General features: G+C 60.0%; 3 protein-coding genes across 5 annotated transcripts in view; 2 read left to right on the top strand and 1 right to left on the bottom strand.

Moving 5' to 3' along the window:
- DLEC1 (DLEC1 cilia and flagella associated protein) overlaps positions 1 to 9,995 on the top strand; it is an 89,714-nt gene extending 79,719 nt beyond the window's left edge. The window contains exons 23-37 of one of the 3 annotated variants that reach the window (XM_027040685.2): positions 252 to 434; positions 1,356 to 1,426; positions 1,862 to 2,013; positions 2,631 to 2,749; positions 3,290 to 3,360; positions 5,642 to 5,847; positions 5,948 to 6,064; positions 6,153 to 6,278; positions 6,362 to 6,456; positions 6,606 to 6,690; positions 6,834 to 7,046; positions 8,347 to 8,508; positions 9,273 to 9,426; positions 9,603 to 9,726; positions 9,812 to 9,995. In XM_027040685.2, the coding sequence (XP_026896486.1) occupies positions 252 to 434; positions 1,356 to 1,426; positions 1,862 to 2,013; positions 2,631 to 2,749; positions 3,290 to 3,360; positions 5,642 to 5,847; positions 5,948 to 6,064; positions 6,153 to 6,278; positions 6,362 to 6,456; positions 6,606 to 6,690; positions 6,834 to 7,046; positions 8,347 to 8,508; positions 9,273 to 9,426; positions 9,603 to 9,726; positions 9,812 to 9,935 (2,002 nt within the window). In that variant the 3' untranslated portion in view covers positions 9,936 to 9,995. Of the gene's footprint in view, positions 1 to 242; positions 435 to 1,355; positions 1,427 to 1,861; positions 2,014 to 2,630; positions 2,750 to 3,289; positions 3,361 to 5,641; positions 5,848 to 5,947; positions 6,065 to 6,152; positions 6,279 to 6,361; positions 6,457 to 6,605; positions 6,691 to 6,833; positions 7,240 to 8,346; positions 8,509 to 9,272; positions 9,427 to 9,602; positions 9,727 to 9,811 lie in introns of all 3 variants that reach the window. The other 2 variants (XM_027040684.2, XM_053221677.1) reach the window with 2 other exon arrangements.
- A 185-nt stretch (positions 9,996 to 10,180) lies between these two features.
- On the bottom strand, positions 10,181 to 19,905 carry ACAA1 (acetyl-CoA acyltransferase 1). The gene is made up of 12 exons (XM_015062769.3): positions 19,621 to 19,905; positions 19,341 to 19,434; positions 18,322 to 18,379; positions 16,410 to 16,489; positions 16,080 to 16,122; positions 13,919 to 14,017; positions 12,996 to 13,076; positions 11,654 to 11,844; positions 11,330 to 11,509; positions 10,999 to 11,054; positions 10,741 to 10,886; positions 10,181 to 10,469 (listed from the first exon to the last, which is right to left on the bottom strand). The coding sequence occupies exons 1-12, from the start codon at positions 19,795 to 19,797 to the stop codon at positions 10,394 to 10,396; spliced, it is 1,281 nt and encodes a 426-aa protein (XP_014918255.2). The 5' UTR covers positions 19,798 to 19,905; the 3' UTR covers positions 10,181 to 10,393.
- Positions 19,906 to 21,416: 1,511 nt separating this feature from the next.
- Positions 21,417 to 24,959, top strand: MYD88 (MYD88 innate immune signal transduction adaptor). Its single transcript, XM_015062826.3, has 5 exons — positions 21,417 to 21,828; positions 22,656 to 22,790; positions 23,134 to 23,314; positions 23,495 to 23,586; positions 23,861 to 24,959. Exons 1-5 carry the CDS (start codon positions 21,501 to 21,503, stop codon positions 24,013 to 24,015), a joined length of 891 nt encoding a protein of 296 aa, XP_014918312.2. The 5' UTR covers positions 21,417 to 21,500; the 3' UTR covers positions 24,016 to 24,959.
- The last annotated feature ends 265 nt before the right edge of the window (positions 24,960 to 25,224 follow it).

The following is a 25,224-nucleotide window of genomic DNA, read 5'->3' as shown; positions in this document are numbered from 1 at the left end:
GGGGACGGGGCTGTCGGCAGCTACGAGGCCCAGCAACTGGGAGACGGGCCCGTCGCCCCAGGGCAGGGAGAGTTTATGGAGCCGAGGCCCCTGCTGGCACGTGTCTTGGGGTGGCAGCTCACCGGGGAGACAGCCCAAGGATGAAGCCTCGCGCGTAGGTGGCTCTCGCGCTCCCACCCAAGCGGGCTCACTGGGCAGGGCCAAGGGTGGCGTGTAACTTGGTGCCCCTGGGCACGGGGCAGCGTTCTCAGCACAGAGCTGTGGCCGGACCACCTGCAGGAGCTCCGCCTCGACTTTGGCTCCACGGTGCCTCTGAGGACCCGCGTGAACCGCCAGCTCATCCTGACCAACCGCTCCCCGATACAGACGCCCTTCACCCTCAAGTTTGAGTACTTCGGGGGCCCCTCAAACGGCCCGAATCAGAAACCCAGCCTGTAAGTGTGGGGACTCATGTCCCAGGGAGGATGTGGCCGGGTGGGTTGGCCCCGTTGGGCACACGTGTGGCCTAAGCGGCCAGAGGCCGGCTGGTATGAGGAGAGAGAAGGTGCGTCTCTCCCTGTGTTTAGACACGGAGACACATAGAGGAGGGGTTCCCACCGGCCCACCTCCCGGACTCTGGGGGGGCCTCCGGGAGAGGCCGGGGGCTGTGGTGAGGTAGAGGGTTTCCGGTAGGTCAGGCAGCATGCAGGCCAGCGCATAAGGGAGAAGTTCACTGGCAGCGGAGGGAGCTGTGAGGGCAGAGACGTGGCAGTGAGGCCTTCTGCAAAGCTGTAACCGGAAATCAGCCCCCGGGGGGAGTAGTAGTGCCCAGAAATTGGCATGTCTTGCACCCCGCCAGCGAACCCCTCACCGCTTAACCTCCTAAGTCAGGGGAGCCCAACATAAAAACCCCTGCCGTGGGTGGTGGGAGCCACTAGGGGTTTATGAGCCATTAACTCGCCCACTCCAGGAAAGTTAGTGCACGCTCGATGCTGGACCGATGTCGGCAGGAAAGACTGGAAAGAGGGCCTTTTGCAGAAGGCCGGGCAAGAGAGGAGGGCCCTGGGCTGGGTCTGTATCCAGGATCACCAGGGCACAGAGCCTAGGGATAACAGGTCCCTCCTGAGTTTCTTAGAAGGCAATGCCTGGGCTGGAAGGTGGCCGGTAGCTGGGGTGCTTTGGGCGACAGGGGTGTGGCAGGCCCCGAGACCAGAGAGGGAGGTGAACAGACCTGACTTCTCCCCTGCGAGGAGCGGGCAGAGCCGCCTTCCTCCCCCCGTGCCCCTGGTGGGATGCTCGTCGCCCAGAGAGGTGGCTCGGCTCTGGGGAACAGGCCTGATGGCCTGATGCTGTTTCTGTGTCCCGTCTGGTAAAAGCCCCGACGTGCCCCCTGCCCTGCTGAAGACGTCGCGGATTCGAGAACGCTTGGCCAAGCGAGAGCAGCTGAGTAAGAACCCCGGGCGGGCCAGAGCAGCGTTTCCTGGGGCCTTCTCAGGGGTGGGCTGCCTGCCGCAGGGAGGGGACCCTGGCCACAGACCCCATTCCAGTGTCTTTTCTAGCAAGACCTCTGAGATGGCCGTAGCCCTCCGTGCCCCCCTTTCGAATGAGGCCATCTTCTGGCTAGGGCAGATGGCCTGTGCACAGGGCCTGGTTTTGACTGGGACGGGTGGCGGCTCCGAAGGGAGGTTTCCCACTGGGGCCTGACCCCCAAGAGGTAAAGAAGGCCGTCTGCTGGATTCTGGGCTCCCAGGAGGGTCTGCTTAGCCAGACCAAGGAGAGCCTGTGGAGCGGCTTCTCTGGTACAGTGTTTCGCTAACTCCTGAGGGTTTGGACCTCATTCCTACCCTGGAGTCCTGAATCCCCATTCCTGGTTCTCGCCCAGATTTTATGGAAAGCCTGTTGTCTCATGGGAAAGGAGCTGCCTTCTTTCCCCACATTTCCCAGGGCATGCTGGGGGCCCACCAGCAGCTGCGCATCGACATCACGGGCTATGCAAACATGTGGGGCGAGTACTGGGACGACCTCATCTGCACGGTAAGGACAGATGTCCTGGGCCCGGCCTCACCTCCGAGCTCTGTCTCCTTCAACCCCTGGCCCTCAGCCTCTCAAATCTCTCCACATTGTAAGACCGTGCCCACTGAGCTTGGGATAGGCATTCACCTCCGCGGCAACCACAGGGATTCGGGCAGGAGGGGTCCTCGTGAGCAAAACCTTCCATACCTTTTCCTGTGGGGTCCCACGAGGCTGGGCCCGCACTGAGGAGGGCAGAGGAATCTGGTGGGCCGCCTGCTTGGGCCAGGACATGAGGCCTGGAGGGGCAGTGAGTGTGGAGAAGCCGTAACGGCCTCCCAAAGCCATATTGTCACCTAGCCCTTGGTGCATTCACTCACTCTCCCACTGGCCCTCCACTCACTCGTTCAGGGTGCCACGGGTACCTGCTGTGCATGGTTCTTGTGTGGTCCTCTGGACTGGAGGATACAGGGATAATTGCGAACGGATGACCCAACGAGCATTTCTTAGTTTAGTACGGAGGAGTGAGCTACGTACATTGTCCTATTTGGGGAGGGAAGGCCGTGAACAGAGGGAATGCGGAGCCAGGGAATGCCATGGCAGCAAGGGACAAGAGACAAAGGATTGGTGTGTGTTTGCAGGTGGGCGACCTGCCACCAAGAGTCATCCCGGTGCATATGGCGGTCGTGGGCTGCCCCATCAGCTCCCTGAGGACCACTTACTATACCACAGACCAGTTGCAGAAGGAGCCTGTCATCAGGTGACCCTCCCCCCCCCGCCCCCGGCCTCATCCTCTAACCCTTGAAACCCCCTGGCCTCCAAACGTGGCTCCCCGTGCTGACTCGTGGCTCTCCAGCTGGCCCAAGGCCACTTGGTGCCACCCAGCAAGAAAGCCCCAGGACAGGGCTGCCCTGGAGGAGAGAGGCATGTCCCCTCTGGGGACATGGCTGCTGTTTGCACATCGCAGAGAACTTTGGAGGATAGAAGTAGCAAGTAGTCCGTGTGGCCTGAGGTCAGTGCCAAGCCTGGGGCCCCACCCCACGAGTTGGGATCTGCGCTGTCGGTAGATGGGGGGTGGGGGTGTGGAGCGGGTGCTACCAGGGCATCCAACAGCCCAGGTCCCAGCTCACCAGGCCCTGCACGGGGAAGGACTCCAGCCCTGGGTCTTCATGACTTCGGGATAAACCACTGCGGGCCTCCTCCCGGCCTGAGCCCCAGTTCCAGCCTCCCCTCTGAAGCAGCCCTGCCTGCAAGGTGCGTGCTGGTTCTGGCTGCGCTGAACCCCGTCTCCTGCCTCCAGGTTCGGCACCCAGGTCTCCGGAGGAGACACGGTCACCCGGGTCCTTCGCTTGAATAACTCCAGCCCCTGTGGTAAGAGGCTCACGAGATAAACTGGGGCTCTATCTACTGGCTGTGCCGTGTGGTGGGCAAGGCTGGGAGGGATGATGGGGCCGAGGGAAGCTGATGGCCCGTGACCAGGCCCAGGAATCCGGGTGGCCTGTGGTGACTGAGGAAGACCCCGGAGGGCCCAGCAGGGGAGCGACCAGCCAGCCCGGAGGATGTCAGAGACCGCTGCTTCCATGCTTGAGCGCAGGACTTGCCCGCCCTTGCCCAGCCGTGGGTCCCTCAGTGCGTGGGGCCTTAGATGCTGTTCTCATCAGGCTCACTTTGCAAAGGGACAGACACTGGCGGGGGACACCTTTTCCCTTCCCTTCAGCCAGCAGTAGTGAGCCACAGCCGGGTGCTGTGCAAGTTGCTGGGGATCCAGAGGGGACAGGCGGCCGTCTGCCGAGAGGCTCCCGTGCCGACGGGGGTGCAGACGGGGCTGGGGGCATCGAGGGGACTGCTGGAGAATCGCACAGGGTGCGGGGCAGGCTCCCCCGTGGAGGGCGTCCGGGCTGCGAGGAGGGGGACGAGCCAGCTGGGCCTGAGGGAACGTGTGAGAACGGGGAGCGTCTGGGCCACAGGAGGAGCCGTGGCAATCTGGAGGTGCAGGGATTGAGGCACGGTGAGGCTAGGCCACCCCACAGGCTGAGCCAGTGTCCCGAGGGGCAGGGCCGGGGCAGGTCTGTCGTTAAGCTCCTTGGCAATTGTAAGGGCTGTGCAGCAGGCGGGGGCGCTGGCAGCCTGTGGCCCTGCTCCGTGTGTCCACTAGGTCCGGGCAGTTAGGGGAGGGACATTGAATGTGCGCTTTAATCGGCTTTATCTCATTAAGGTCTCCCGGCATCTCCGACTCTTGATCACGGGGTTGGAAGCTCGAGCCCCACGTTGGGCGGAGAGATTACTTAAGACTAAAATCTTAAAAAAAAAAAAAAAAAGGAAAAGCTCCTGGTGTTTCCAGCAGTTTCACTTCTTCGCTGCTGTGCCGTCAGATGCATTGAGAACCAAACGTCCCCTGTGTCCTTCCCCGTTTTCAAAGCCCTTTATCGCTTTGAGAGGTTTCTTTGTAAACAACAGAGAGCTGAGCTTTTTAAAAGCCCAACCTGGCGTTACCTTTTAATAGGAAAAATCTATATATTTCTCCCTTATTTTGTGATTCGTTTTGCTTTTTCTTTCTTGGGCTCTCTGTGACTTTGCTCTGTTAGTTTGGGTTAGTTTGGAATTTCTCTTCTACCTTCCTTCCTTTTGGTGGTTCCCTTCCCGGCCTCGGGGCTCATCATCATGCGCCCATTTCTGTCTTTACTGAACTTCAGAGAACGGAGGTCACTGGGTGGCCTTGGTGAGAGGGATTTGGTGGGCGTGAGAGGCAGATGCCAAGGTAATAACTTGAAGAAACACAAGCTCGGGCACCTGGGCGTGCTCACCAGGTCTCCCGCAGGGCGGGCCGAGTCAGGCGTGAGCTGGGGAGTGGCTGGGAGCAGAGGACGGTGGGCGACGGTGGATGGGGTCCTGCAAGTGTGCTGTGCAGGCAGAGGTGGTACTGGGAAGCTTGTCCAAGACGGGGAGAACCGGCCTTGCCTACGTGCGGTTGAAGCAGGTGGGAGAGGGGAGACTGGGCAGGGCTGGCCCCGGAGAGGGGGTGGGCTGAGGCGGCGGGAGGAGGGAGGATAGCACAGATGCCCGCTGGTACACGGGCGTGTTGGGATGGGGTGCCGGGGCTGTGTGGACTTGGGGGCTCCGGGGGGTGAGCGGGGGCTGGCAGCCTGGTACCCAGGAGGCAGTGCAGGTGTCAGGGAGCAGGGAGGGCGTGATAGTGGGGACCAGAGGGCCAGTTCAGTTCTCCAGGGTTAGGCTCTGCCAGGTGGGCAGAAGGATGGGGGTAAAGGGGGTGAGAATCCTGGCAAGATGGTGGCACCCAGCCTAGCCTGGCTGGGGATGGAAGTGAGTGCGGCAGGAGGCGATGGACGGAGGGGAGAAGGTGGGGAGAGGGGCTGGAGGGCCTGGGGAAGCTGTGGGGAGAGCCCCAAATGCCTGGAGTGGCGCATTTGGATGTGAAGGCCTGCTCCCGCAAGGGGGTCGGGCTCCCGCAAGGGGGTCGGGCTGGCAGAGCCAGCTGGATAGCCTGTGGACTTTTCTTGTGAAGTGGAACTAGGAAGGAGGCAAGCCCGCCCCCCCCCCCACCCCCCCCGCGCCCTAGTGCAAGAGCTCAGGGTTGCGGGAGGGGCAGGAGTGCGCCGCCCCCCAGCCCCACCCACCCCCCCCACCCCCCCAGATATCCGCCTGGACTGGGAGACCTACACTCCGGAAGACAGGGAGGACCGGCTGGTGGAGCTGCTGGTGTTTTATGGGCCACCCTTCCCGCTGCGGGACCAGGCTGGAAACGACCTCTTGTGCCCAGAGACCCCTGCAAGCAGCAGCTCCTTCTGGTCCCCAAGCTCCTCCGATGAGTCAGACTCCAGCCGTGAAGCTGCCCAGTCTGTGAGCAGGGGCGGAGGTGGAGGGGCGGGGTGGGCCGGCTGCCAAGCCGGGGCCTGCGGGCCTTGAGCCCGCGCGAGCCCCAGTGACTCTCTGACGACAGGCCGAGGGCTGCTCCAGGGTCAGCGACAGGGCCTCGCGGAAGATCGTCTCAGTCGTCCTGCGGGAGCACGACGGGGTGCCCTGTGGCCACCTGTACCGCGTCAGCCCCAAGCAGATGGTGAGGCGGGTGGGGCGGGCGTGGCCAGCAGAGGCCCCTCGGGCCGGGTCGGTAGGAGGGCTGGGCACTGAGGCCGCGGTCCGTGCAGGTGGTCCCCGCCGGCGGCAGCAGCAGCATCTCCGTGTCCTTCACGCCCGTGCTGCTCGGCCCCGGTACCCGGCACAAAGTGGAGTGTGTCGGCTATGCCCTGGGCTTCATGAGCCTGGACGATGAGGTGAGCCCTCCTGGCTGGGTGGGGCCGTGGCCGCTGCCCATCGCGGGGGGCACGCTGCCCGTGACGGGTCTGGGGCTCGGCAGGCGGCAAGAGAGCTTCCCGGGAGGCGGCGGCGCCTGCAGGACTTCGCCGTGGGAGCCCTGAGACTGGACCTGTGCAGCTCTGTGAGGCCCGCACAGTGAGTTGGCTGGGCCTCCCTTCCGGGGAGCAAGGAGATGGGGAGTGGGAGGGAGAAGCCAGCAGGTGAGCCCAGGCAGAGGCTGGCCGGGGGAGCCGCGAGGGGACAGCCCGGAGGCCCCTGGGCCCAGCCATGCCCGCTGCCGGCAGGCTGAGCGTGGAGCCGGACTACGGCGGTGGCACAGAGTTCTGGCACCAGGCCAGCGACCTCATCCCCAAGCAGCCCTGTTCTGGGGTGAGTGTGCTGTCCCCCCCACCCCCGCCCCCCACAAATCTACCTGGACCTCAGATATCCCTGAAAGGCCTCCCGCCCAGAGCCATGGGCTCCCGAAGGGGAGAGAGACCCCCCTCGTGTCCCCCACCTCTGTGGCCACCCAGGTGCTGAGCGAGCTGGTGACCACCCACCGTCTGAAGCTGACCAACACCACAGAAATCCCACAGTCCTTCCGGCTCCTGGTCTCCAGGCCCTTCTCTGTTGCTCAAGATGGGGCCAGCCGCAGCCGCAGAGCTCCTGGCCGGGTGCAGGGGTGTGACGAGGAGCTGGCCACGGCCGGCCAGCCACTGGTGCTCCGCCCGAAGGAGAACATGCTGGTCAGTGGCACCTTCCCCTCACGCACGCACGCACGCGTACACAATGCCCTCACACACGTGTGCGCAGGTATTGGCATCCAGACACGGCACGCTCTCGTGTCATCCACTTCCAGAGCTGGAGGGAGCAGCCACGTTCTCCTCCGGTGTGCGCTTGGGCATAGGTGTGCTGAGGGCGGGCCGTACGCTGTGCTAGGTGACAGACTACCCCAAGGACCTCATCACGGAGGGGAGCAGGGGAGCAAGTCTACAGAAGAAGGGCGCCCTCACTCAGCATTTGCTTCCTTCTCCAGAGGAAACTGAGGGGCAGCCCCCAAACACAGCCCGAGTCCGGTTCTACCAGAGCTGGCTGTCACCAAGTGGTTAAAGGTCCCTTTAAGACACCTCAGGGAAGGGCGCCTGGGTGGCTCAGTTGGTTAAGCGTCCAACTCTCGGTTTGGGCTCAGGTCCTCAGGTCCTCGTCTCAAGGTTCACGAGCTGGAGCCCCGGGGAGGGATCGGCGCAGACAGCAAGGCTCTGGCTTGTGATTCTCCCTCCCTCCCTCTCGAAATAAACGTTTGACCTCAGCAGACAGCACCGCCCTCCACCCTGTGCCCAAGCAGAGCCTGGCATCCTCCTCCCCAGCCCCTCTCTGACCCCCAGCCTCAGTCTCCAGGTCACCCCACACCTGGATGGGATGTTGCTCTAGGACAATGATTTCCCAGTCTGGCGACAGAGCCGTGGCCTTTAGAAAACTTGCTGGAGATCGAAGTTCACAGGCCCCACCTCCAGAGACCAGAAGGTCCAGGCTGAGGCCCAGGAAGCTACTTTTTTAACAAGTGCCTCAGTTGACTGTATGGAGCTAGTCCCAAAGAACCGGGGGAACCACGCATCCACCTGCCTTGGGCTAAGATTCACCTTGGCCTTGACTCACGTTCCCCTCAGCCCACCTCCTGGTTCCGACATCCCCTGCTTACAAGCCATCAGAGGCTCCTCTGGGTCCTCAGGATAAGGACACAGGCAGTGCTGGGCCAACAGGCCCGCCCACAGCCCTGCTCACGCCAAGGGGTAAAGGCAGGTTTGCTGGCCGGCCGTGTCCCCTCGGGGGCCTCAGCTCCTCGTACTAACGGGTGCGGGGCACAGGGCAGGGTGCAGCGTCCGTGGGCCAAACAGCCCAGACACGGGCGCCGGGTGGAGGGAGGCACCCTGCCGGCCCCGTCCGGGCCGCGGGGGCCGTGGGAGGAAGGAGGACCGACCGCCAGGTGGGGAAGCTGCCGCCCGCCTTCGGCAGCGCGAGGCGACGGCCTTGCTCACGTCTGCTCAGGTGAACGTGTCCTTCTCGCTGTCCCTGGAGCTGCTCTCCTATCAGAAGCTCCCGGCGGACCAGATGCTGCCCGGGGTGGCCGTTCGGCGGCGTGCCAACGGAGAGAAGGAGATGGCGTTCGCTCAGAACCTGCTCCTGGAGTACGCCGACCAGCCCGCTCAGGCGAGTCCCGGGCCTGCCCCGCGCGCGCCGAGGGGGGCAGCGGGCCAGACTGTCCTGGTGGGTCGGCGGAGGTGGGACCCCCACGCGGCCCTCAGAAACGGGAGCGGCCCCGGCCCTTGCCCTGAGGGCCCGGCGTGCCCTGGAGGCCGCCTCTCCCCGAGGACACACCCCGAGAAATACAGGTCTTCCTTCCTTCCCCATCTCAGCTCAGAACCAGGGGCCGTGCCGTGGGGTGGGACACGGGGCTCCCGGCTGCAAGACGCAGGTGAGGACCGAGGAGGGAGAGCCTGAGGGGCGGGTTCGAGAAAGGCCAGGAGGAAGAATCAGTCTAGCCAGGCGGGCCCTCCAGCGGGTGCCCAGGGGCGGGGAAGGTGAGCGCGGCAGCGCCTCGCCTGAGGGTGACGTGGGGGGACTGGCCAGGAAGAGGGGAGATGGCCCAGAGCCCAGGAGGGGCAAAGGGCTGGGCCTCGGGGCCCCCAGGGGATGGAGGAAGACGGGGAGGGCGGCCTGACCGGGGAGCAGGACACCCAGAGTTTGATGGGGGCAGGGGGAGCGGGGCGGTGGGGAGAGCAGATGGCGCCTTCCGGGCCCTTGACCTGCACACACGCCCGCCGGCCTGGGTTTCCGATGCCAGGCCAGCCCCCTGCACAGCTGCGGCGCTGCCTGGGAGCTCCTCAGAAGCTTCCGCACTCGCACCCCTGGCTCCGAGCCCGGCAGGAGTGGACGAGGGCCCCCACGTTACAGGCTCTGCTCTGTCCCCCTAGGTGGTGCCCCTGAAGGCCACCGTGGCCGTGCCCGAGCTGCAGCTCTCCACCAGCTGGGTGGACTTCGGGACCTGCTTTGTGAACCAGGCACAGGTCCGGGAGGTCTACCTCATGAACCTGAGTGGCTGTCGGAGCTACTGGGCCGTGCTGATGGGTAGGTTGTACATGCCCACGGTTTCCCCTGCAGGCTGGCACCACCTGGGAGTTCCTGCATCGGAAACTATGCCGATTCCCAAATCCCAAGTGACCCCAGGGTTGCCCTGCCCTGTGGCACTGATGGGGGCCTTCCCGGGGCGGCACATGGAGCTGCCTAGGCTTCCCTTGGTGCAGGCCGGCAGGAGCCAGACAACGACCCTGGGGCCTTCAGGGTATCTCCAAGCAGTGGGCTGCTGGAAGCGCGACTGGTCAATGCACCCCCAAATACCATCACCCTCCAAGTTTTCTTCACTGCCAGGTACCAGCCTCTCCCAGCCCTGCCCACAGGCTAGAGCCCCTGGTCGGGGCTCCCTTCCTAACCTCAGCACCCCCACTCCCCATAGGAGCAGTGAGCTGTACGAGTCCACACTGGCGGTGGAAGGTGTGCTTGGTGAGGCGGCTTGCACCCTGCGGCTCCGGGGCCAAGGCTCTTATGACGAGAGATACATGTCACCCCACCAGCTCTGAGGCTCTGCCCTCAGCCCCCAGCTTTGGAAATAAAACATGACCCAGAGCTGGGGAACAGATTTGCTGAGCAGACGTGCACGCTGATGGACCTCCAAGCAGCTCCTGGGATGGAAGGGACTCCCTTGCAGGGCAGGCCTTGCGTGCCCTCAGCACTAACGCAAAAGGCAGGAAGAATGAGTACTCAGCTAGGCAAGAGGCAACACCACCAACGGCCAGAACCGGCCCTTGGGAAAAACCACAACCACTAAGATGAGAACACATATTTACTGTCTGATGCATAGCTCACCCCCCCAGGACTTACACGGTGGCCTGGGTAACCTGGCAGAGAGCAGCCCTCGACCTCGGCCACACCTACACTGCGTCACCAGCGCTCACGTTAGTCCCCGTGTCTTGCTCTGCCCAGCGCTGCGGCCACCCCCAGAGCAGAACTAAACGGTGCCTCTGGCCCGGGGCCTCACTCAGTTTCCGGGGTATTCAAAGACAGCAGCGGCTCCCATCCCGGTCCCGATGCACATGGACACCACCCCGTATGCCCTGTGGACGCAAGATGGATTGTGTTTGCTGGGTGAAGGCACCAGGGCAGAGGCCTCATCACCGAGCCCTCCCGGGTTCCCAGACTGCCCACCTAGGCCCACGCGCACAGGGTGGCAGACCCTCGCTGCAGGCCCCGGCGCCCTTCCGCCTGGCCCTCAGGGCAGACCGGGGTCACGGCCCTCTAGCCTCAGCATGTGGGGGCCTGTACGCTTCCCCCTCAGCTACCCCACCCTGCGCATCCACATGACACCCCCACGGGGGTCAGCCTCACCTCTTCCCGCGACGCTTTAGTTCGTTGAGGAGCGTGATGACCTGTCGAGCTCCAGTGCAGCCCAGTGGGTGACCCAAGGCCACCGCACCCCCCAGAGGGTTCACCTTCTCAGGGGGGAGTCCTAGCTTCTCCACACAGTAGACAGCCTGGAGGGAGGCAGAGCATCAGCTGTAGTTCCCTCCCCTCCCCCCACCGTGCACCCACTCGCCCCAGCTCCACTAGCCAGGGCCGGGACAGCCGTGGGAAAGAAAAGCTCACCTGGCTTGCAAAGGCCTCATTGATCTCAAAGATGTCCACGTCATTCACCGTCAGCCCTGCGGGCAAGGGGAAAGACCTGAACTGACCCAGTGTCCCCCTGGGAGGACTCGTCTCCCCAGGCCCCCATCCCATCCAAGACCTAAAGGCAGCTTGGTGTGTCTGCCCCACACGGGCAGGTGGGTCCCGGCTGTGAGGTCGGGAAGGGGCTTGGGTAGGGATGCTGGCCTGCCCCACCTTCCCTCTGCACAAATCACGTGACCTACGCACCCCCAACAACAGCAAGAGAGGCAGGGGTCAGATCCAGATCCAGAGTGTGAAGGAAGCGCCTTACCTGCTTTTTGCAAAGCTACAGGAATGGCACAGGCAGGTCCAATGCCCATGATGTCAGGTGGGACCCCAACCACTGCATAGGACCTCAGGACCCCAAGGATCGGAAGGCCCAACTCTTCTGCCTTGGATCTCCGGGCCAGCAGGAGGGCAGCTGCCCCATCACTCACCTGACTAGAGTTTCCTAGAGGCAAATCACAGGCGTTAGGACGCCTCAGGGCAGGGAGGAAGAGTTCCACCTGCACACCTCGCCTGGAGGCTCCAGGCACCCAGAGAACACCCTGCAAGGCCGCTGCCCCTCTTGTCCCCGCCCCCAGCCCGATCTCACCAGCCGTGGTAGAGCCGCCCTTCTTGAAGGCAGGCTTCAGTTTGGCCAGGCCCTCCATGGTGGTGTTGGGGCGGATACCCTCATCCTGGGCCACGGTGATGCTCCTCTCGGTCCCCTTGTCATCATGGACCGTGGTGGTCACAGGCACGATCTCAGCTTGGAAACAGCCCTTGCTCTGGGCTCTGGCGGCCCTGCCAGCACCATGGACAGCCAGGCTCAGGCTCCCTTGGGGTTCCCTTCCCTCCAGGGGTCCCTCCCATTGCCTCCACCGCCCCTGCCCATCGGGGCAGGCACACAAGCTCAGGCTGCTAAATGCGAGGCCGTGCTGGCCTCGGGTTGCCGGGAGCTCTAAGGGATTGCCTTGGGCCCCTCCACCCCAGCCTGGGAGCGGGAGGCCTTCTTCGCTGCCAGCCTCATACCTTCAGATCCCGGCCAATCCCAGTCTTGACGGGGAAGGGGAGGTTTAGATGTGGTGGCTCCCCTTTGAGCCCGGCACCCAAGTGGGACTGAGCCTGCCGTTTGCCTCTACCAAACTAGGGACAGAGCCCCAGGAGTCTCTGTGCCAGGCTCTGCCACCTTGTCTGCCCGTCCTGGGAGCTCAATTTCATCTGCTCCCCAGTTTCCACCTACTGAAAATGACACATACTACTAGCTACTTAGCGAATCTTAGGATTTGAATAGTACAAAAGTACAAGGTGTTTTAGGGTCATCCTTGCAATCATATGCAAAATGTCAGTGCCTGGGGGTCTCCCCTGGGGAACATTCCACACTTCCCACCAAGTTTTCAAATGGTTACCTGACCCCAAGTGGCTAGGAACCACTGCCTCAGAGAAGCCCACTCCCTTCTCTTGCCATTCTCTGTGGGCATCTGGGGCTTGCCAACCTCAGCCTGCCCCTGCCCTGAGGCCCGAGCCCCTGGGGTTCTTCTGATGCTACCCGAGCTCCAGTCGTCCAGAAGCTGGCAGGCCAGGGGCTCCAGCAGTGCAGGCCCCACAATCCAGGCTATCCAGGGTAGCCCAGGGCTGCCGTGTCTAATCGTCAAGCCACAGACCGTTAGAGAAGAGTCCCGGCCCTCGTTACACTCCTGATGATTAGATGGGGCAACTGAAGCCCAGCCAGGGAAACGAGACTCAGGCTGAGCAGACGGTAGTAGGACGTGGAAGTGCTACCAGTGCACAGTGGCCCCGGTCCCCGCCCGCCTCTCTTTCCTGGCAGGCGCTGGGCTCGGAAACCACTCACTGCCCAGCTGTAGCCTAAGGACAGCTCCACCTGAGGCCACTTAATCCGGCCTCAAAACTTCCCTCTACAGCCCCATAAACGCCCCATCCCAAAGAGCACTCACTTTTGCTGGGAAGCCAGGGCAAAGGTATCCTGCTTCTCCCGTGAAATGCCAAACCGCTCGGCTACATTCTCTGAAGTTATCCTAAAATGGAACCAACACACTATGCGGTCGTGCCCAGCAGTTGGGGGCCCAGGCTGGGCTGCAGGGCTGTGGTTGCAGGCCTGGGCCCCTGCAGCGGCAGGCAGCGGAGAGCAGGAGGGCCCGTCCCGCCACGGACACCGAACAACACTCAGGGTGGAGTGTGGGGGCACATCTGCTATGCCTCGAGGAAAGCTGCTCCAATCTGGGAAGATGAAGGCTCCCGGGGTCCTCCGGGAAGGCCACGCCCAGGCTTTCTGCTCACAGTGGTCAGAGCCCACCCTCATCCTGGGAGCCCAGAGCCACAGCTAGGCCTTCCAACCTGGGCTTCTGGCTTTCCAGGCCTCCCCGTGAAATAGGGTCACCGGACGTGGAGGAAGCCAGGGCACTGCCCTCCCCGAGCCTCAAATCCAGGGGAGCCAGGACTCCCTGCTTACGGACCCAGGGGACGGCCCAGAGGCTCGGTGGCATTAGCGGTAGAGCTAAGGTGCCACGCCAATGCAAGGCGCTTGTAACACTCCATCTGACAGGGCCCAGGCTCCCTCACAGCGTGCTCCAACTCAAAGCTTCCCACTACGAGCGTCTAAGCCTCCAAGGCTTTGTCATACAGCTGCCATCGTCCCTCGTGCGACTGGCCCCTCAGGGTGGGAAGGACAGGCTGGGCCGTGACTGGAGACCCAGAAGCACAGAGGACCTGGAGGCCCCAGGAAAGGGAAGTCGGGGGCAAGTCCCATCCCCATGTTCCAGCGGAGCAGAACAGGCCCAGAGGCAGGAGGCCACAAGATGATCCAAGCCCCTGTGCCCCCCGCTCCAGGTCAGGAAGGGAGCCGCGGGGACCCACTCACCCCATAGGAATCAGGCAATCTCTGGCCTTCTCCTTCTCCACCAAGCGTGAAGTGATATTTCCGGGGTTCCCTCTGTCAGCCAGGGACATGGACTCTACCCTGAGGAGGGAGCGGAGGAGGTGGTCACTCTCAGGACTCGCCCAGGGTTAGCTGTGCATCTGGCGAGTGATGGGAAATAGCCAGGGAGCCCTGGGAAATCCAGCGGGCTGTGTGTGTGGGAACCCTGGGCAGGGCACTGGCCAGCAAGGCAGAGCTGGGGGTGCAGGGCTGCTGAGTCATTCCCACCCCAGGACAGTCTGCACAGTCCACGCTGCCAGGCTGCGCTATGCTTCCCTAACACAACTCCCCTGTAGCCAGCCGAATCAGCAGTTCCTAGGAGAATGGCCTAGTGCTAGCCACAGTAGGGGGAGAGCCCAGGGCCAGAAGTCCAGGCCCTGCCCTCAGGCACCAAAGGTTCAGAGGGCAGAAGAGACAAATATTTAAAAAGCCAGAGACCAAAGAGCATCTGACCTGCATAGACCAGGAGGTGGTAATTGCTCACAGGAAGGCAAGATCTCAGAGAGGTCAAAAAGCCCATCAATGAGATGCAGGAACACAGGGCCTCAAGGGATGGCACATAACTGGATGCTTTCCATGTGCCCTGTGCTATTTTAAAATCTTTTCAGATATTAGAGCACTTTGACAGCATCAGTCCCATGACATACGTCCCAGAGTGTTAGCTGCTGTTATTACTCTACTTGATTTTATCAACTTCAACAGGACTGCGGTCGTTATCCCCATTTTAGAGATGAGGCCCAGAGAGGTGAGTAACCTGTCCGTAGTCACTCAGCAGAGATCCAGATTTAGAAATGTAGGTGTCTGGCCCCAGAGCCCACTCCCAACCAGGATGCCAGGAGCTACTGTTCGTGATCAGCCTATGGGGGACAGTCTTGACCCAGACCCTCAATAGTCTGAAACACAGTCTTTAACCCACCTGGGGACTCAGACACCCTCTAAAAAACTCATGAGGGCTCCTGCCAAGTTACCCACACCTTTCCGTCCTCCAGTAAGATAGAGGAACATGAGAGAAATCAAAGGGCAGAGTGGCGGTGGCCCTTGCCTGGCCAAAGGCCCCACAGTGTGGCCTCTGGCTTTATTTACAAGTGGATAGGACAGAGCAACCCAGCACCACGCAGTACAGCCTCAAGGAGGCCCGACAGTGCTCCAATCAAGAAATGCTACAAAGGGGGTGCCGGGGTGGCTCAGTCAGTTGAGCATCCGACTTTGGCTCAGGTCATGATCTCACAGTCCGTGAGTTCAAGCCCCGCGTCGGGCTCTGTGCCGACAGCTCGGAGCCTGGAGCCTGCTTCCGATTCTGTGTCTCCCTCTCTCTCTGCCCCGCCCCCGCTCATGCTCTGTCTCTCTCTCTCTCTCAAAAATAAATAAACATTAAAAAAATAAAAATTAAAAAAATGCTACAAAGAAGAAACGGAAGGCAGAGAGTGTGTCAAAACCCTGGGGCTGCTCGCGTCCCAGAGCCTGCCCTCCCAACACAAGACACTCGTCCCGCTCTGGGCCCGAGGGCCCTTCCCCTCCAGGAGGCACTGCCTATTGCACCTCCAGCGGCTCCATGTGCCACGGCTGGAGAAGACAGCCACAGCTGACCGTGACCGAACCGCCACAGGCCTGACCGTGCCCTCAGAGCCCAGGAGGCAGCTGCAAGTTTCCACCCTGGTACCAAAGAGGGAGACCAGGGGCCTGACAGCCTAAAGAAATGAACAGACTAGTTATACAACAGGCAATTGTCCCTGGCTTTAGGAAACCAAAACTGCAATGCTTCTCTCAACAGCATCATAAATGAGAAAGGGGCCAGAGAAGGAAACCCAAGTTCTAGATTTTTTCAAAATACTTGCATTTTCCAGCCTGACAGATTTCCAAGAAAGCAAGCTCTTAAAAGCCAATTAATGCCCTTTCCCCACTAGTGCTAAGAGGTATGCATGATTCCTGAGCACCCAGAGCTTGAGGCTACTTCTAAGCTGAATTTGTGGGAACCTCCTCTCAGCCAGCTGCCTTAAAGGGGTAGGGGGAATCCTGTAATCCTAGCCTCTGAGAACTCAAGAGATGCAAATTAGTTTTACTGTTAGAAATTGGTCAGTAAGCTCTGGCAGAAAGAAATTCTTACCCACAAGCCATGCCAATGTCATAAGACCCATTTCTGATGCCACCTGCAACAAAAGCATTTCATAAACATCCTTTATCAGAGTCCATCTGTTCTGGGAACAGAGGAGCCTCTTCCCCACCTGGTCTCTAAGTGGGACTCAGCCCCAGCCTCCGATTTGGAAGACTCAAGCATCCAGAAAAGGCTGGGTGCAGTGGCACTGTGTGGTCACAGAGAGCCCTCTCAGAAATCCTTATTGCTTGCCCAGCAGACAGTGACCTTGCTGACCCAAACCCGTGGAGCCAGGACCAAGGCCAGGCTATAGCAGTGGGCACCCACCCTGTCACAACTTACCAGCTATGTTGGCCACTGCCTGGAGCCCAGACGAACACTGTCTATTGACAGTGGACAAAGGCACAGTCTCTGGGATGTCACTGAAACAGAAAGTGAGACCACAATCAGCACCCTCTCCTCTGCCAGGCTCTCATGGAAAGCAGGTCTATGCTCCTGGTCGATAGCACTGCCCCATCAAGGGGTGCAAAAACCAGGGGAACAAACCAGCAGCCCTATCCCCACTGCAGGCCAGATCCATACTGAGCAGACCCCATCTCTGCAGGCACTTGCTCTCCAGGGCTCCACAGTACATGCCCTTTCCCCGTGATTCTCCTCAACCAAGGTCAAAAACAGCCCAAGGTCAAGGAAAGCTGGCTGGGCCACTGGGAGCCTTCTTTCTTTCCCTTTGAAAATTAAAAAAGGAAAACTGTACATCTGTTTCCTCCAAAACAACAGAGAAGGGGATCTATTGCTGGGACAAAGAACCAAAGCAAAAAAAAAAAAAAGTCTCAAGTATGAAGTCAGAAACCATCAGCCTTACTAGTACCCATATGGCTAACCCTTTATGTTCCGATTCTCTCTGGAAGGCCTGTTCCCAGCTGGACAAAGAACGCTTGACGGGTACCAAGTGTTGTAATCTGCCCTATTGGGGTGTGTTCCCCTAGGCTCCTACACTGGTCCCAGTCCTAGAAGCTGGTGGGGCTGCCCCTCCTGAAGTATCCTGCCCTCGCCAAGGGTACAAAGCCCTGTGGAAATCCTCAGGCCCTCTTTAGACCCATGAACCCTGAACCTCATGGGTGAAAGTGCTCGGTGATGCTGGTGTGCAGCCAGTGTTGGTAACCCCTGAGCCAGGCCAGGCTCTGCTGACTCAGAGAGGTAGCCTCCAAGCCCATGCAGCCTGTTTAGGCCTTCCCAGGTCTCCTGACTCCTTACTACCTAGTCACCACCTCTTCCCCCCAGCCACTGAGTGTTCACTAAATACCTACTCCATACAAGGCACCATGTGAGGGAGGGTTATTTCTTCTCCAGGTAGCTGGGTGTGCAAAGTTAAGTGGTTCTTTTTTTTTTTTTAATATTTATTTTGAGATGGGGGGGGGGGCGAGCAGGGGAGGGGCAGAGAGAGAGAGGGTGAGAGAAAGAATCCCAAGTAGGCTCCAGAGTCTCAGCACGGAGCCCAATTCGGGGCATGAACTGAGATCATGACCTGAGCTGAAATCAAGAGTTGGACACTTAACTAACTCAGCCACCAGGTGTCCCCAAATTAAGTGGTTCTTAAATCCACACATTAAAATAATTTAAGCACTCCTCTCCCATCTTAGGACAGCAAGTGGTGAAGGGCAAGTTTAACCAGGGCCCCTCCTGGAAGACCCCATGCCCCAGGGTTCTGCCATGTCCCCAAGTCTCTGATGTGCTGTGTGCCCTGGGAGGTCCCAGCCTGCTCAACTAGCTTTAAAAAGCTCAAAGTCACTTTTCAGTGTGCTGAAGGGTAGCCTTCCTGGTTAGCTACCTGGCAAAACAGGACAGAACCCACACTTAAAAAAGGCAGAACAACAAGCTAACTTTGTCTAGATCATCACGGCACAGATAACTTTTTCTCTATTCCCCAAGACCCTGTTTGTCCTGGCTCAGAGCCAGTAATGTACCCTTCACTCAAAGTAAGGGAGGGGCACCTAGCTGGCTCAGTAGGTAGAACATGCAACTCTTGGTCTTGGGGTAGTAAGTTTGAGCCCCACATTGAGTGTAGACATCACTTTAAAAAAAAAATGCCAAAGTAGGGGAAAGGTAGTGTCCACAAGAACAGGGTGCCAAGGACTCAGATTGCATCCAGGCCTGGTGTCCAACCTGACCCTCTTCCACTCATAGGCTGAGTCCCCTGGGGCCCGAGCCTACTCAAGAGTCAAAATAACCCACAGCTAGAACTAGAAAAGTTTACCTCAGAAACTGGGCAATTCGGGCCATGATTGCTCCGGCCCCCGGCTGAAGCACATTTCCTGTGGACAACAAACCTTTATTCAGATAGTGTTCTAGACAGGAAGGTACAGTTGTGACTACTAGAAAGGGGACATTCCAGATCTTTCTTTAGCAACACAAGCCCTCAGCAGTTCCCTTGAGGCCCTAGAATTTCAAGGAGCCAGTCATATAGCAGCTTGCTCTGACCATACAATTAAACCCCATCTCCGAGAGTCGCAAGGTCCCTTGCCCACGCACCCTGCTTTTCCAAATCAATGCACAGCGGGCTGGTTGCCTGCCTTTAAAGGAAACATGGAAAGAAGATTGCAAGGCAAAACTTGCGGGCAAACGAACTGGTCTTGTCAGTTAGGAAAATGAATTTCTGAAAATGCCCACCTCCCTGAGTGTCCTCAGCCAAGCCCTGCAGGCATTTCAGAGGTGGAACAGTGATTCCCCACTTAGGGGTGGCACCTACTTGATGGGAGCCTGGCCGTGTTCTGTTGTTTCCAGGCTAGAGGAGTAGGGGTGGAGGGAAAGGGTCGGAAAGTCAAGAGACCCTGGATTCGGGTGCAATCTCTGCTGAAAATTTCCCAGGACTTAGTTTCTCCATCTGTGAGGGGCTGAACTACGTGGTATTTGATGGTCCCTGTGTTCTGTGGTGGCACAGACAGGATGGGTAGTGAACCCTAGCCTTTGGTCTCCTATGGTGTCCGGTGTCCGCAAATCCCTGTGACAAGTGCTTGGGTGTTAGAATGTCATTGAGATCGCTGCTTTCCAACAAACTCCACAGGCAGAACTTGCTTGGGGTAGGGGTGGGGCGGAACGTGCCTGGAGGCGGTAGCCCTAAAGGAACAATTACATTCGAATGCAAGGAGCCCCTGGTCATTTCTCTCAGTGAAAGCACCTGGTAAGTGCCTGGAGGGTGAGGAGGTGTCTGAGAAGGGCTTTGACCGGATGGGAGGGCAAGGAGGACCGAGCCCAGGGCCTGGGCAGTGTGCTCACCCACGCAGATGTCCCCCAGCTGGGCAGGGCTCAGCTTGACGTCTCGGAGAACCGCGGTCATGACGGCAGAGAGAAGCTCGTCGGGGGTGGTGTCCTGCAGCGGGAAGCGCGGCCACCGTGGTCTCCCGCCGGCGATGCACGGGGTTCCCAGGACCCCCGCTCCCCCATCCCACCCGAGACACACAGCGGTCACAGCTCGGGCGCAGAGCCACCCCCGCGCCAGACCCCAGACCGCTCTGGCCCGCGGTCTCCCACCCGGCGCCCGGCCCAGGGGCCTCACCTTGAAGCCACCGCGGCCCCCTCGTCCAATGGCGGTGCGCCGCCCGTGCACTACCACCACGTCGTCGGCCGACACCGGCTGAGCGCCGCTCCAGCACGGCGCGGCCTGCGGCGCCGGCTCCCAACCCGAACCGGGCCTGCCCGTCAGGTGCCCGAGCACTACCTGCAACCTACGCATCGCGCAACTCTGCGGGGTAGACCTCCAACCTGCGGGTACAGCGCAGGAGCTAACAGCCCGCCCGCGGCGCAAGCGCAGAGCCGCACTCTACCCCGGCATCTTAACACGGCCCACAGCCCCGCCCCCCAAGGCCCCGCCTATCGCTTGTCTCAGCCAACCAGAGGGCTGTGTGCCTGAGGTCCCGCCCCCGCTTCCAACCAAAGCAGCTAAAGCGGAGCTCTCGGTTTACGCCGAGTCTTTCTACTCAAAGCCCCGCCTGCGGTGGCCTAAGGCGGCCAACCAGGAGGTGGACACTTCCGAAGCCCCGCCCAGAATTGCGGGCCGGAAACCTTTCTACTCGCAGCACAGCCTACTGCCAAACCCGAGGAGAGACTCCCGGAGCCCGTTCGGTACCTTGAAACAAGCTCCGCCACTGCCGGGGCTCGCTTCCCCTGAAACTCTGCCCACTGCCTGCCACCAAACCGAGGACTGGACCACCAAAGGCCCCGCCTACGGCTTCCGGTTTGGGAAGGAGGAGGCGGGGACTCAATTCTTTCCCCTTCCTGGTCTTCTTGACTGTCTCCTGAGTCCCAGTACCGAAGCTGGGGGACTTAATTCCGAGACGCCCCAGAGCCCTACCCCGATGTGCTTGGGCTCTCCTGGGAAGTCTTTCGAGAACACTGAGGGAACTGGGGAGTCTGGTGCGGCAGGAGAACAGATTGTGTGAAGTGGCCGAGATGTGACAAGCTCTTAATCTAGAGAGAGTACCTATCTTACCAATTTTGCAGTAATTTGGGTTTATTTAATTAATGCCCACCTCCTGCACTAGGCTGAGGTCTGCACCAAGGCAGGGAGGCACCCTGTATCCGGGATGCCTGCAACATGCTTGACACTTAGCAGGTGATCAATAAATACCTACTGAATTAAAGACCAAAGTTCCTTAGGTCAGGACTGTGTTTTCCAACTTCCCTCCCCCCATAACCCTAGAGAGCAAGGCTGGTGCCCCCTTGACTCCCGTTGGTAAATGTGTTTCTCTAGACCCCAGAGAATAGCCCTGCGTTTGTCCCAGACACCAAAGGCCAGGGTGTTATCCTCAACCCCGGACGGTTTCCCACCTTTCAAAGGCAGGACCGTGGCATGCCTCAGGCTCCAGAAGGTAGCATACCCTTTCCCACCTCACCTCTGGGTGTACAGCTGGAGGTTCCCCCACAATCCCAAGGCCTGGATTGTGCATTCCCGGGAGATCCAGGGACAGGGTTGGGGGGAAGGGCTCCTCCTCTGCCCCCTCCCCGCCATCCTCGAGGGCAGTAACATATGAACCCCGCAGATCCCCAAAGGAAAGGATGTGATTCTATCAGATCCCAAAGGGCAAGGCCCCTATTTCCTGCAACCCCCAAAGGAAGGCCGTGTCCCCCCTCCCACCCCCGGGCGCCCCGCCCTCCCGCCACCGCCCTAGACCCTGGAGGACAGGTCTGTGGGCCTCCACACCTCAAAAGGCAGGTCCCCCGGCTCCCATGTCCCCTGTCGCCCGAGACCCCGCGAGCAGAGATGGGGCACCCCCACCTCCACACAAGTGCTAGGGCTCCAGATTGAAGGGCAGGGCGGCGCTTCTCGGAAACAGAAACCCGCGGGGCGGGGCCGGGGGCGGGGGTGGCGGTAAAGGAAGGAGGAAGAGCGGACCGGCTGCGCGACTCGACAGCGCTGAGGCTCCGGGGTAGCCCGCCATGGCCGCCGGAGGCTCCCGCGCGGGGTCCGCGTCCCCCATCCCCTCGGCGTCCTCCCTGCCTCTAGCTGCCCTCAACGTGCGAGTGCGGCGCCGCCTGTCGCTGTTTCTGAACGTGCGGACGCAGGTGGCGGCCGACTGGACGGCGCTGGCTGAGGAGATGGGCTTCGAGTACTTGGAGATCCGGCAGCTGGAGGCGCATGCCGACCCCATGGGCAAGCTCCTGGACGACTGGCAGGGACGCCCGGGAGCCTCGGTGGGCCGTCTGCTGGAGCTGCTCACCAAGCTGGGCCGCGATGACGTGCTGGTGGAACTGGGGCCCAGCATCGGTGAGGACACGCGCTTCCCGGCCTCATACCTGGGGGGACGAGGGAGCTGACCTTCACCAGCCTCAGCATCCATTCTCCCCTGGAGAGGCCCCCTTTTTCTGCCTGGGGGGCAGGGGAGGGGGGCTGGAGGCAGCCTGCAGAGGGGGTACCACCGTGTGGGACCAGTTCCCTCTTTCAACACTGGGATGACAGGAACTGGAGAAAGGAGGTGAAGGGTGGGAGAGGCAGACAACAGAGGGAAACATCTTAGGCAAATGTTTTCCTGTAGGGCCAGGACTCAGAATCGGGGTCCTCTGTAGGGGAGTCAGGACTACTTCAAGTACAGCAACAGGACAGGTGAGGGACTGAAAGCTGACAGTCACGGAAACCTCAGGTCCCAGGGAAATGCATCCCTTCCTGCCACTAGCTGCCACATGATATAGACGGCTGCATCTTGCCTGGTTGGGGCCTCGTTTATATACCCACCACTGCGTCTCCTGAGCCATTCTTGCATATCCCGTCCCTTGCTCACCTCAGCCGTGGATCCTAGAAGAAGCAGACCTTGGGTTCAGGAGTCCTAGGAAGGAGGGCCAGGACAAAGGGACAGAAGGACACAAGCCTGGCCACGATGACTTCCCAGACGACCAGAACACCATCCCTTTGGGATGGTCAGAGCCAGGTGGGAGCTCAACTTTTCAGAGCTGTTGAACTGTGCATGGCACCAGTGGGCTGGGAAAGCCCTGGAGCACAACATGGCTAAGGAAGTAGGGCCAGGGATGGGTCCTGACTGTGGATAGAGGCATGGGACAAACCCAGGGAGCCTGCCACACCCTGTCTCTTCCCCACAGAGGAGGATTGCCAGAAGTATATCCTGAAACAGCAGCAGGAGGAGTCTGAGAAGCCCTTACAGGTGGCTGCTGTGGATAGCAGTGACCCACGGACATCAGAGCTGGCGGGCATCACCACGCTTGATGACCCCTTGGGTAAGGATCCAGTACTGCTCCGCCGGGCCAGGCGTGACAGGTGGACCATAGGACATTGTGTTAAGATCATCCTCACCTAGGAAATGGGAATAATGATCTTACCTCTGAGTTGGTGTGAGACTCTCATGAAATGATGTGTCTGTCTTATGGTCAACCCAGGGCTTGGCCCAGGGTGGGAGGTGGAGGGGAGAGACACTCACCTTTCCTCCCCTGGGAAGAGCACTTTCTCTTAGTGTCATTTTGGGATTGGTGTAGGGTTCAGGACCGAGTCACCTAGGCTGGGGGTTCCTGGCGGGCTCCTCTTTTGCAGAGGACTAACGTCACCCTTGTGCTCTGCACCCAGGGCAAATGCCGGAGCGTTTTGATGCCTTCATCTGCTACTGCCCCAGCGATATCCAGTTTGTTCAGGAGATGATCCGGCAGCTGGAACAGACAGACTATCGGCTGAAGTTGTGTGTGTCTGATCGCGATGTCCTCCCTGGCACCTGTGTCTGGTCCATCGCCAGTGAGCTCATTGAGAAGAGGTTGGCTAAGAGGCCAGTGGGGTCAAGTGGGTGGGTACACAAAGGCCTGCCCAAGGGATCCAGATGCTGAGATTCTCCCAGTTGGACCCTGTCCAGTCTGACCATAGTGGACTCCTCCTGAGGCCATCCCCTGATGAACCAGGTTGGCACAGTGCCTGCAGCCTGCCCGCTGTCCCCTAGGTGCCGCCGGATGGTGGTGGTGGTCTCTGATGATTACCTGCAAAGCAAGGAATGTGACTTCCAGACCAAGTTTGCGCTCAGCCTCTCTCCCGGTAAGCTCAGCACTGCCTTTGCCACAGAGGAGGGGGTAGACAGGGCCTCGGGATGCCATCAGTCCCTCATCAAGGGCCACGGATGCAGCACCAAGGAGCTCCTGTAGGTTTCCGCACACTTGAGCATGTGTGCACGAGTGCCCTCTGTGTGGGTGAATGGGTGCCACGGGTGCTTGATTGCGGGGAGGCCTGTTGTTAACGCCTGGGCTGGGGACGGATCCCACTAGCTGTGGAGGGAGGGCCTGGTGCCAGCTCTGAACCTCTTGGCTTGCAGGTGCCCATCAGAAGCGACTGATCCCCATCAAGTACAAGGCAATGAAGAAAGAGTTCCCCAGCATCCTGCGGTTCATCACTGTCTGCGACTACACCAACCCCTGCACCAAGTCCTGGTTCTGGACCCGCCTTGCCAAGGCCCTGTCCCTGCCCTGAAGATTGCCCCGGGCCCCTGGGCGTGTGTGCTTCTGCCCCTGCTTCCTCCTGCCGTAGGGGTGACCTGTGCCCCACTTGTTTCTCAGTTCCGGGAGATGCCAACTCCACAGACACGCTGTACGTCCTGCACGGGACCAGTAACGTGCCCACGTGCTGGGTTATCGAGCCAAGACAGCGGAATCCAGGGCCATCTGGGACTGAGAAGAGCTCCAGCAGAGCCAGCTCTGACCTGTCCACACGTCTTAGGCCTCGGTCTCTCCACCTGAGAACTAAGTAGGGTAGGGAGAACTGGTAGTAGCTGTGTTTGAATCACTGTCGAGGGAGCCCAGCCCTGGACAAAGGTGCGGCCCACGGGTATTCCTTTTCTCTTTTTACCCCCTTCATTGAAACCAGACTCTGGAAAGAACCCAATATGCCAGCATCTGTGCCTGAGGGCAGCACAGAACGAGAGAGAGAGAGAGAGAGAGAGAGAGAGAGAGAGAGAGCCGCTTGAACTTGCATAGCAAGTAAGCTGCAGACATAGGTGTTCTTCCCTCCCTACGGCATCTGTATGCTAGTTACCTTCGAGCTCTCCTCAGGGGAGAAAATGTCTTGGTCTCAGGTCTCTGTCCCAGGGCAAAGCCCAGGACCCTAAATCGAATAGAAAATGTGTCTTTTCTGCTCCACACCCAGCCAGGCTGGGGCAAGGTACCTTTCCTCAGGGTCTTGGTGGGGGGACTGGAGGCCCCTCCCTGCATGATCTTGATGAAGCACCTAGCTGACCATGCACTTATCCCCACTTGGGGACGTTGGGGAATATTTTTTAAACAATTTCAAAAAAGTATCTTTCGTACCTGTTTTGTCTGCATTGTGAGAATTTCAGAGAGAGCTGAGATATGCCTGTGTTTGTCATTTCCCTTCTGTATCCTGGGTTTATAATAAAGAGTTCTCTACTTTTGGAAAAATAGCAGGTTTCACTTGTGTCTGGGAGATTGGAAGCAGTTTACCGGGGATAAAGCTCTCCCGGGCAAGAGAAATGGGCCCACTGGGTAGGTTCCAGTGGGTTTGTTTGGCAGGGGCTTCTCGAAGGCTGGGCCCCTGCTCACACGTCCCAGGCCTCACCAGGGCTGTGGCCTCAGTTCCAGACACCAGGGGCACTGCTCGCCTTCACCAAGCATGGTTCTCCCTGGATTGTGCCACACTTTTAGGTCCTGGCCTGGCTCTTCTAGG

Source organism: Acinonyx jubatus, chromosome C2 (genome assembly GCF_027475565.1).
Source record: "Acinonyx jubatus isolate Ajub_Pintada_27869175 chromosome C2, VMU_Ajub_asm_v1.0, whole genome shotgun sequence".
NCBI classification, from domain to species: Eukaryota; Metazoa; Chordata; class Mammalia; order Carnivora; family Felidae; genus Acinonyx; species Acinonyx jubatus.
The sequence above is the reverse complement of the archived record's forward strand: the minus strand, read 5'-3'. Positions and strand labels throughout refer to the sequence as shown.